Below are 12,373 nucleotides of genomic sequence, written 5' to 3'. Positions count from 1 at the left end.
ATATGATTAGGATGTTTGAGGATTAGGGTTTCAATCGGATCCTGTACTAGGCTGCATACGTTTTGAATGCTATGGCGTTATTTTATGATTTATTTGAATACTTATTGGTAAATGTATGAACTCACTCAGTATATCCCCATATGCTGACCCCTCACAGATTTCCTTTCAGGTGAAAGACGCTTTGAAGTAACGGACTTCTATCCTACTTCCAGAAGTCTGTATTTTTGAAAGTATGTAAAGAAACAGCACTTTACTCTTAGAGCTGCAGTAGATAGATATTTTGTATCAAATGGTTTTCTGTATATATAACTTTATGTTATAAAGCATAAATGTTTAACGCCTGCTGTATTATTTAATGTTTGTTATTTTGATTGCCAGAGGATATGTATACCTGGCATGTGTTTTCAGCATGACACGTGTTTATGTATGTCATGCATGACGTTTATATTTGCGAAAAATTATTTTACGTTTTGAGGTTTGCTACATGTTTCGGAGCAACCACTCCCATTCCCTAGCGCGGTCTCGGCTCTGAGATTGGGTCGTGACACTTTCTCCATCAAATTTTTCAACGTCTTGTCCCTGAAGTGAGTATTGAAATGACTGGCCAAGTGCCTTATGCAGAATTTGTGCGGAATATCAGCCCATTCAGGACGCCTCAGAACTGCTAAAATGCTAGCACGGCGATCAGAAATAATGGAAACCTTCCGTCCAAGAATGACCTGTTCCCGCAAATGCTCGAGAAAATATTCGTAACTTTCAGTACTTTTGGATTCCACAATTGCAAACGCTACTGGAGTTATATGGTTGTTTCCATCTATCGCTGATGCTATCAACATCGTCATTTTGTATCTCCCAAACAAATGGGTCCCATCAACGAATAGAACAAGTTTGCAGAATTGAAATCCAGCAACCTTTGGGAAGAAAGTCCAAAACATTCTAACGAACGTTCTAATATTCGGCTGAAGCATCCCATTAATGTAAACATCATCGCCTATGCCAAATAATATAGAAAGTATTAGAGTTAGAATAGAAAATGTAAATTCACCGTTAAACATGAATACATACTTTCCGCATGCCAGAATGAACCAGGATTTACGTGAACCATATTCTCCATTAACTTATGAATACTTCCGAACGATTCATACCAGTCCCCGTAAACAAAAACGATTGCCTTCTCCTTTGCATACCAGGTTCTTTTATATGGAGGCCTCACTCTATGTTCATCCCAAATGCCAGCAGTAAGGGTATTAACGCGTATGCCACGCTGCTCCATCACTTGCCTCCGCACGTATTTGGCAATTTCTCGTGCCCCGAAATTTCTATGGTTAGCATTTGGCACAAGCTGATTTCACGTGTGCGGCCCGATATATTTTGTGCATGTCCACGTATGATTTGCTTGAAGCAGAGTTGTACACAGCCACCATTTGCAAATAGGATGATGCCTACATACTAGCACAATAGTGTAGTTGGTTGTCCGGTGACTCTTGTGCTCCCTTCCATTTTCCACAGAATAAGCAGTAGCACATGCCTGAATAGAATCACGATTTCGGAACATCATCCCAATTTGGAACTCCATCCCAGGATTCCACATAAGGTTCTCATCAAAATCCGGTGCCACATCAAAATCATCCAAATTCACACGGTTAAAACCTTCAGGGAGTTGCGATTGATACACTGTGTTCTCCAGAATCCAAATGTGGAACGTGGTCATTGCAATCCTCTTGCTCTTCTACATCTTCCTCGCAGCCATAAAAATGCTCATCATCATCTTCATCTTCATCACTGCCTTTATCCGACCCACTTGATTCACTCAAAACCAACTGATCCACAGAAACATCGTTATAAACAACAGTACGGTACTCTACGTAAAATTCTAACTTATCAAGGCCTCGGTACCGCATTGTCTTTCTTAGCTAGAATTGCAAAGATATGCTCATTGTTTTCCACTGAGTACAACGAGTAGGAGATTATGCGACCACTTTCAATTTTTGGAAGCCGAAAGTAGATTTTTGTGATCTCTACTTCCGATTCCGCAACGACTGTTCTTATACACATATTCTTCAACTCTTCAAAATTTTGTCATATCCACCCGACGACCGCCCTGGTATTCTACTCCACCCAGAGAGCTTACCATGCGGCCATCGCACCATATCATAAACGATATGTTCATAGTTTCCTTGCTACAAATTTCGTCAAAATAAACATACATCGCACTAATTTTAGTTTATAACTTTTTTAAAAATTCATTAAATAAAATATAATCATTTTAGCAATTTTTCCGAAACCGATGTTCCATTACTTTTCTTTTGATAAAAATTACCATATTTAATATTTCTCTAAATTACAGTTTGTCAATAAACTACAATAACCCCTATTATTTTTACTATTAGTAACTAATTGAAAAATATGACATATTAATAATTTATACTAACACCTAATATTTTTTTAAACGTACCGATGTTTAATAAATAATTCAAAATCTAACATTTAAGTTGTATTAACCTATTTTTTTCTAATTTAATATAACAATAAAAAATGAAAAGTAAACTCACCTCTTGTAGTCCTCCAATAGCGCTAAAAAAATAATCCACTACGAAAATAAATTCTGAATAGGACCGCTACAAAAATAAATCCGCTCTAAAACACACCCGCTTGAGAGAAAACTACATCTATTTGAGAAGAGATTTAGAAATTTGAGTTGTGAGGAAAATGGGGGCTGAATGCCCCCATTTGTAGATTGCAATCCGCGATTAATATCGCGGACTGCAATCAATTTTTGCCGTTGGAAGCTGTGCTTCCAACGGTCAACAGATTCCCTGCCAATGGCAGGGAATCTGTTTAATGCCATCCACGATTTTAAATCATGGATGGCATTAAATGCAGGTTAATCTTCGATTAACCTTAATTAACATTATCCGCGATATTAAATCGTGGATCACCACGCAATCCGCGATTTTAAATCGCGGATTGCGTGGTCCCATTCATTAAATTGGGATTAATCCCAAACCAGGCACAAAATTAGAATTTATAGAAGCTCGTAGGCACACATCTGTCAAAAATCCCTACCTCACATGTGGGGTGACCCAAGTCTAACCCGACCCATTTTATTAAAATTATAAACCATAGTTTATAATTCCCAAATTAACAATTTGATAAAATAATAAATCAATATTTAAAACAGAACTCAATAACTTAATACTCAAGTAACTGATCGTTAGTAACAATTTACTTAATTAAAATAAATTAAAAAAACTTGTATAAAATCTTAAAACGTCAAATTGACACTTCTAGTCAATAATTCTAAAATATAATAATTACCCGAGTAATTATAAATAATAATTATCGCTTTTCATTTATAATAATTTAAATAAATTAAGTAATAATTAAAACTAGGGATAATGTCAAAAAAAATCACGAACTTTACATGTTTTTTTATTTTAATCTCGTAGTTTAAATTTTGTCATTTTCATACATGAACCATCACTTTTTTCCAAATTCATACACGGTGCTGAGGTGTGACGGCTCCGTTGGTGTAATTCGCTGAGGTGGAGGTCATTTTACTCCAATAAATGAGTGCCACCTTAGCGTCGTACATGAATTTGGGAAAAGTGGTAGTTCGTGCATGAAAATGACAAAATTTAAACTACGTGATTAAAATGAAAAAACGTGTAAAGTTCGTGATTTTTTTTAACATTATCCCTTAAAACTAACATTAGATAAGGTGTAAAAAGTTAGAAATAAGTTTAAGGGACTTAATTGATTAAAAAAATAGAGAGTGGCCCAAATGGCCATTTATCCATTAAACCAAAATCTAACAAAAAGTCCAAGAAACAATAGTCACAAGAAAATGGCCAACGCAACAAAATGATAAACCAAGTTTTACAAATCTTTTGAAATTAAAAATTCTCGCCCTTTGCTCTCCTTGCTCATGCACAACTCATTCCAGAATCAAATTTCAAAGCCAAAAACTAAACAAAAAAAGATAACAAGCAGTAGCCATGCATAGTCAAAAAGAACCATATGCAATGAACAAAGCATTCTCAGAATAACCACTGCTCTTAAACTATCAGAAAACAAAACCCAATAACCGCAATACTCATTCAAAACTCATACTCGACATGATGAATTCCTCATGATACTGAACATAAAATCTATAACTAAAGCAATCCAAAAACTCATGAACTAATGCATCATTAAAAACAAGGGACATCAGCATTGAAATTAAAGGAAACCACAACAATTTATGCATGAACACGGCGAATCGGAACGACAATGAACATAGAGATTTCTACGTACCGTAATCGATTCCAACACGTAAGGATTTATGACAATGATGAGTAATGATGAATCGTCGTAAGAAATTTCAGATTTAAGCTATCATAATAAGAACAAGAGTTAAGAAACGATATTACAATATCGATTCGAAACAAAGAAAAAGAGACGAGATTACTTACCGAGATAAACGTGAATGGAGGGGATGAGAGCGTAATGTTTTAGAATGTGTAGAGAGAATGACGGCTAGAGTTTCAGAATAGAAAAAAATGAAGGAATGGGGTTTTAAGGAAAAGAAAATGAATGAATAGATTAGGGAAAATACAGAAGTTGTTATACTGCTATTGAAAGTATAAGTTTCTACTTCATATTGTAAAAAAATGGGCTTTCTAATATATAAAAGGCATGGGCCTTTACTATCACTCAAAAGAATAACCTAAGTCACGTGGACACTAATTAAGTGCATGAGTTTCATGCAAAAATTCATATACTTTTCCTTCTATTTATTTTCTTTTAAAAAAATTTAATAATACAAACCAACCACGAATCGAATCAACGAACGACTAAAATAAAAATTAATAAAAATATAAAATAATAATAATAATAAATTACCTAAAATTTGACGGAATGCAAAAAAATTATAAATAAAATAATTTAAAAATACGGAATATTACATAACAACAGCTATGCGGAGAAGACTACGCAAGTAATGAAGTACGATTTGGTTAATCGTCTATATCATTCGATAATGAATGATAAAGTTTGGTGATAAGAGTAATCGTCTACAGTGGTAAGGATATCACTAAAGGTTTAAGTTGCTAGGACAAGAGTCCATATTATTAAGCATCGAACGAGGAAATATAATAAAGCTATATACATTGGATAAAGAGAAAATATCGAGGACAGAAATGCATAAGTGCATGAGAGTGGAACCAATATTATTATAGACGAAGGTATCTAAACAAAGATTTATTAATAACAGTTGATGTTATTGCTTGAAAAGTACAAGAACTAGAACAACGGTTCCATACATCGACATGTATCGTAAGACAAGTAAAAGGTAACCATTATGAGTAATGATATGAATATTTGTCGACTAAAGTAATTAAGTTTGTATGAAAAGTTGAGGACGAAATTTTATAAGGAGGAAGAATGTAATACCCCGTAAGTTTGTCGTTGCTAAACTAGGCAACGTGTCTCGTTTTGAACAACCAGAGCGACAACAATATAAGATTATCGGAGTAATTATATAAATAAGACCAGGGCAAGCTGGTTTTAAATATCTAATAATGAAATTTGGATATTATAATTCAATAATAGAAGTGAAATCGGGACTAAGAAACGTTATAAGAGAAAATTATAAAGTGAAGTTTAAAGTCCCATATTATTAGTTATTGTAAATAATTAATATAATAATCGAGATCGATTGATTAAAAGACTATCTGTGAGAAATATCATATTTTGGAGTCATATTATTTATTTGGTTATGAATATGTCACGACCCAAATTATTGAGTCGGGACCGGCGCTAAGAAATGAGAGTGGTAGCTCCGAAACCTGTAGCAAGCCTAAAATCACAAATACTTTTCGCAAATACTCAAAAATATTATGACCAAACAAACGGAAGAAAACATATCAACATATACACACTAATCGATCGACACAATACATATGATCTTTTCACTTCCATACCATGTACGTACTAGCCCGACGATATATAATTAAGCACTAGTGTATTTAGGTCACTTCACGGGCTACTAGCTCCGTGGCACAAAATGATATTTGACGTAGCCTACAAAAACATATATGCATATGACAAAAAGTATATATAACTATCACGACACATTGTTGTCTCAGGCCACGACTTTATCAAACGCAACCTACTACTGCAACACTATGGAAGTCAGGAACTATACATGACACATTTCTAGGTTCATAACGCAGTGGAATTTCAAAAAAATTATCAAAAATCCAAAACAAGATCCATGTAATTCAAGTAGATAAACTAATTGCATAATTAAAACTTACTTGAATGTCGAATTCAATCAGCAATATAGGAAGAAAGAGAGGTGGTTCACTTCTGTGATACCTTGCCTCAAATCAGAAATGCCTCCAAAAGAACGCGTCCTCTACTAGTATCCACAGGAACAGACCTTTGCCAAAACGAGTGCTTGTGCGATAGCACTATTGCTTCACTAAGCAATTACGAAATTAGTGTATTAAGAATTTCGTATATTTCAATCCTATTCCTAATTGTGTATTTATAGGCATACAACATTATTAGTGTTTGACTCAAATACGTGTGTTTCAATCTTATTGTAACACTATGTATTATAAGTTGATATTTATCAAATCTCATAATGATAAGTATACCTAATTAATTATCTTCAAAAGATAATACCTTAAAGATAACCATTATCTTTAATTTCGAAATTCACTTAATTAATAGTTATTTATATTTAAACAATAACTAATAATTAAACCTAGTTATTATATATATAGTTATAGCTAAGAAAACTTTTTAGCTTAAAACGAATTGACTATTAATTTAACTCTATAACTATATATTCGAAATATATCTTATATATTTTTATTTATCACATTATTTTCTCGATTTTATAAAGCCCATAAATGTTTTGGGCCTATTCTTAGTGTGCGACCCTGTAGGTTCATAGTAGGCCCGAAATCCCTATTTCGACCCACAAGTCATAAGCAGCCTCTAGCAAGACATTATGACTACCAAAGTTATATGAATATTGATCATCTGATTTAACCATTTACAATAATATTTTAATCCCTTTGTCTCACGATATACAGATTGAATATAAGGCATAGTACTGCCATCCTTATAATATTCAATCATTAGTTTCATGATTCCAAGTAGACTTAAAATGATAACTCTTTATCAATTAATTTAGCATGACCATGCATTTCCTTCAGCCTATCTTTTTAAGGGGCCCATAGATATTTTACTCAACTATATGAGGGACAAATTCCTTCTCAGTCACTCACATTTCTCACAAGATAATGTAAGACAATATTAAAATGTGAAATAATTATATAGAAATCCATGGTGATTTCAAGGTCAAAGGATTATACTAATAGAACTGTAATGGGAATTACTTATGACAATGATCTATGTAGCATTCTTAAGGTGGGTCCTTTAGTGCCTTATTTCTCAAATAGCACATATGATTTGACTTAATATCTCATATACATGATTAGTAAAACATAATCATCAGTCAACATCATACTAGTCTCAATGTTCTATTAAGACTAGGGATAGATGTAATATAATTCATTACTAAATCTAAGGGTTCTACTATCAAGTCACAAACTTGATAATCTTAGAAAGAATTAACCATTCAAGTATTTTAATCATAATATAAAATGATAATAGAAGTGCTAATTAATTAATAACAAAAAGATAAAGTCAATACATGGTTAAACATGATTGACCTAGTGCAATTCACTAACAATGTCAAGAGTCGACTTCCGGAAAAAAAAAAGGACGCTAGCCAAGTCCAAGTACTATGACGCTGAAAATGTTTAATAACAACGGGGTTAGACTATGCTGAGTGAGATATACATTATTAACGGCATTATAAAATAATATCGCACTTTTAAACAATCATTTATACAAATATATAATAAAATAATTATTTGATTTGATCGAAATATTAATCTTATAAACGATCTTAAACTAGGTATTTTCTAGTATTACCGAGAGATAAAGATTTTCTCAAATTATTTTCAGAAGGTCCCGAGATAATTTGACCGAGTTCAACCTACACCAAGTGGTATAGTCCCGGGATAATTCGACCGAGTTAAACTAGTACCATTACTTATAACCAAACGATCGAGGTGTGAGTCCCGGGATAGTTCCACCAAGTTTAACCTCGTGTCTAACGCAAAGAGTTAGTCTAATTGTATTTGCTAAGACTTACCTGACACTGGTGATCACATAGCCTATTCACATCCAGTAGGTAGCTTGTTTCCTCGGATCACACACTAATTTTCAAATATACAAACAAACAACCAAACAATACACAATACGAGAAAACCATATAATAAACAATTTACTTGTCAACACAACAATCGTTATATAATTTATTTACTAACACGATAATCAATCGTGTATATTTGTAACGATTGTTATATGCAATACATTTAACGGTAGAATAGTCATTCGTTATGCAAACCTTCAAATATGGATAAACATGTAATACCCCGTATGTCTGACGTTGTCAAAATAGGCAACGTGTCTAAATTTAAACAATTAAAGCGGCCAGAAAAGGAACTATCAGAGAATAATTAAATAAAAGATGACCAGAGTAGGTCGATATTGATATTTTAATAAGAAATTCAATATCAAGAATTCCATAAGGGAAATGGAATGAGGCTTAAAAAGGAAAATGTGGAAAAGTGGATAAAGTGCACTTATGCTCGAAAAATTGGAAAATAAGTCTTTAATTCCCGGAAAATAGAAAGTAAATAGATTATTGACGGGAATTAGTACTTATAAAAATAATATCGAATAATTGGATATTGATATTTGTTAAAGCAAAATTTGAAAGGAAAAAGTGAGAAAAAGTGCATATTAGCTCAAAATGGAATTTGAGCGTTTTTAGCCAAAATCGCCAAAATAAATTATCGGGAATGGAATTATGAGATATTTGGGTGATGTTATTTATTTGGAAAATAAATAATATAAAATTTATCGAGGAGTAAAAATCGGTATTCAATTGATGAAATCGGACAAGTTTTAAGTTAGAAATCGAAACAGTTTGAGTCGATTTGTTTAAGGAGTAAAGATGGCTTTTTGCCATAATTATAAATAGAAGGGAAATGAATTTCAATTCAGCAAACATCATTTCATTCAGTTGAAATAGAAAAATCCCGTAGGTCTCTTCTTCCGCAAACACCCATTTTCACCCAAATCTTCAAACCACCATATCTCTTTCGTTTCTTAACGGAATTGAGCGATTCTCGCGGCCACGGGACGAGGAAAGGATCCTCTACTTGATTATGGCTTAAATTTGAGGTAAATTTCAACGTTTCCAGTTAGGGTTTGCTGAGTTTCAGTTCGGGTTTTGAGATTAAGTTAGAGTTTTTGTGTGTTGATGATTGATAGGTGATATGGAGCTTGGAATGGGTGATATGGAAGGTGAAATTGAGCTTGGACCTTAGGCTTTGACTCTCCATCAAGGTAAGGTATATACTCTGATTTTGATTAAGTAATTGTTGAATGAAGTTGTTGAGAAGTGAGCTATGATGTTTGGCAATTGTGAAAAAATATGGTGTTTTGATGGTTCAAGTGTTAGAATTATGTCGTCGAGGATTGAACTTTTGATAGAAACATTGGACTAGGGTTTCGGCCATAATGAAGATTAGGGGCATAAGAGTTTAAATGATAATTTCATGCTTGGATTAAGGGTAATTATGGATGAATTAGAGCTGAAATTGAATGATAATGTTGAATGAAAACTTAGATGGAAAATGATGGTTTAATGGCATGAAATGTAATGGTTAAGCTGAATTTGATGGTGAGTTGTGAGAGTTGTGATGAGGGTATATGGTGGCTGAACTATGTTGTTAAGGAAGCATAATATAAATTAGAGTTTAAGTATCAGCATGATATAGGTTACGATTAAAGTTAACATAAACTAGTTCGACGTTTTGCAGAAACTTATTCTGCAAAACATCCTTTTTGCAAGGGAAATATCTTGAGCTATATAGCTCCAAATTAAGTTTCGTTTGTTGGTATGAAAACTTAAAGATGTTGTCTATAAATGTCTAAGTATAAGTTTTTGCCAGTTCGGCCTATAAGTGGCTCAAATAAATCAGAACATTATGTCGCGCAAAGCAGTTCTGAAATTTAGGACAGCCCTAGGTTATTAACTTCGGAGCCAAATTCCGACACCTTCGGGTGCTAATCTCAGTCCGAGACCTAAACAAAAGTTGTAGGCGACATTCTGAACATTAAGAATGTTAATTTTATTTAGGGGTTGGACTGTTTTAGGTAAACGGTTTCGATAGCCGAAGTTGGCTATAAACCTAATTTTTGGATTAATTAACTATAGTTTGATTTTTATTAATTCGAGCTATTATCGAATTTACGTAGACTCGGCGAGGCGAATACCAACGGAACTTGGAACGTAAAGGACGCGGCATCCCTTTGCTATTATCGAAGTTTATGGATAGCAAGCGGTGAGTATATTTTACTCACTCTTATTATCGTATTAAAAATTATTTTATATATGATATATATATTATTATTATTAAATGTATCATATAAATTATATAGTTTGATTTGATTGAATTGTTCTTATTGGTTTGGATAATATTTGAATTGTTGTTTATGGATTGATTTGTTGATATATGGGTTGTATTACTTTGTTTATGATTTTTTAATTAATCGCCAATGTGAATTTGTATACGATCCGAAGAAATGAGCTACCTATTGGGCGTCAATAGGCCGTGTGATCACCGGTGTTTATAAGAGTCTATATATTCGTACATAGAAACGTTTTATATGAGCTCATTAAATGTTGATCATATTTATAATTATGAAATGGAATATGTTTGGATATCGGAAATGTGGATTATAATTTTGGCAGATACGAGGTAACTCGGTCGAACTATCTCGGGACCCGTATCTGGTGGGTAACTCGGTCAAACTATCTCGGGACCCACAACTTGGGATTAAGCAGTGGCATGAGTAACTCGGTTGAACTATCTCGGGACTATTCCACGTGGTAGCGGTAACTCGGTCGAACTATCTCGGGACCGTACCACTTGGATTAAAATGATGTGATTTGAATACGATACGGATAGGAAAGTTTAGGAGTTTAAGATTAAGGTTTCAATCGGATCAAATACTTGCCTTAAGTGAATTGTTTGCAATTGCTGTGATTGTATATGTTGGAATTGTTTGAAAAGGTGATCGTATATATATATATATATATATATATATATATTTATATTTAAAATAAAAATATGTTTTAAAAAAAATGCGATGCTTATTTTGATAATATGGTAGGTAAAGTATAACTCACTCAGCTTAATAGCTGGCCCCCAAATAGTGTGTTTTTCAGGTACCTAGATTCTGGACGTGGCTAGAAATCCGTCTTTGACCGGAAGTCAATGTTCCAATTTACATTCCTGACTTCCATAACTGCTGCAGTAGTGTGATGTCTAACCAGTGTCGTGGCCTAGTATAGCAGTTAAATTTTATAAGGTTTATAGTTGATGTCTGTTGTGTATAAGTTGGTCTGGCTACTATAGTTATGCATTGTACCACGGAGGTAAATTCCCGTGATGTAATTTCAACATAGTGGTTTATGCCGGGCTAGTACGTACATGATACGGAAACGATAAGCCCGAGCAAGTTGTATGGTTTTACCAGTGTATCTTTGTTTAAATGCTTCCATTTGTAAGGTCATTATGTGATTGATGTTTGCGAAAAATTTATAGTAATTTTAGGCTTGCTACGGATTTCGGAGCTACCACGCCCATTCCCTAGCGCCGGTCGCGGCTTGAGAAATCGGGTCGTGACAAAACCTTTCTTAGATGCGATGTATTTGTAATTTATATATATAATATCTAAAAATATAAATATAGCGTAATAATACGCGAGAGAAAGGTAACTCATAGCTTGGTACTCTAAAAACTTCGATCAAATAACTTATGCAAGCTCCTTGAGCTCCTTGTCTGGTAGTAGGTTGTCTTAACTGATCTAGGAAAATTTCAAATAACGCTCGAGTAAGAATCTAATACCATAGACATTTTAAACTCGATGTATAAATGTATATATGTAACCCGTCGTATTTTATTTGTGTCTAAACTCGATAAATTCCTATTAATTTTTATCGATACTTGATATTACCTTAATATTAAATGATTCTTTACTTATTGATATATTCATAACATCTCGATACAAATCATCTTTATACATCAATATATCTATTTCTTCCTAGTTAAGTCTTTAGGTTTATTACATAAACCTTAGCTCAAAATGATATTTTTTTTTATGAAAAGCTCAAAATGATATTTGATTAACCTTCAAATAACCACTTTTCATACTTAACACTAAATCAAAT

General features: G+C 33.3%; 1 protein-coding gene and 1 long non-coding RNA gene across 2 annotated transcripts; one reads left to right on the top strand and one right to left on the bottom strand.

Annotated features, from left to right (window-relative positions):
- Nucleotides 1–285: 285 nt before the first annotated feature.
- Nucleotides 286–1,901, bottom strand: LOC126687729 (uncharacterized). Its single transcript, XM_050382286.1, has 5 exons — nt 1,715–1,901; nt 1,451–1,650; nt 1,066–1,342; nt 549–991; nt 286–297 (listed from the first exon to the last, which is right to left on the bottom strand). Exons 1-5 carry the CDS (start codon nt 1,899–1,901, stop codon nt 286–288), a joined length of 1,119 nt encoding a protein of 372 aa, XP_050238243.1.
- Nucleotides 1,902–9,151: 7,250 nt separating this feature from the next.
- On the top strand, nt 9,152–10,484 carry LOC126653992 (uncharacterized). Its single transcript, XR_007632389.2, has 3 exons — nt 9,152–9,315; nt 9,406–9,480; nt 10,396–10,484. It is a non-coding gene; the product is annotated as an uncharacterized LOC126653992 (long non-coding RNA).
- Nucleotides 10,485–12,373: the final 1,889 nt, after the last annotated feature.

This window comes from Mercurialis annua, linkage group LG6 (assembly GCF_937616625.2).
Source record: "Mercurialis annua linkage group LG6, ddMerAnnu1.2, whole genome shotgun sequence".
Taxonomy (NCBI): Eukaryota; Viridiplantae; Streptophyta; class Magnoliopsida; order Malpighiales; family Euphorbiaceae; genus Mercurialis; species Mercurialis annua.
Note: the sequence above shows the minus strand (reverse complement) of the source record. Positions and strands in the feature narration are given on the sequence as shown.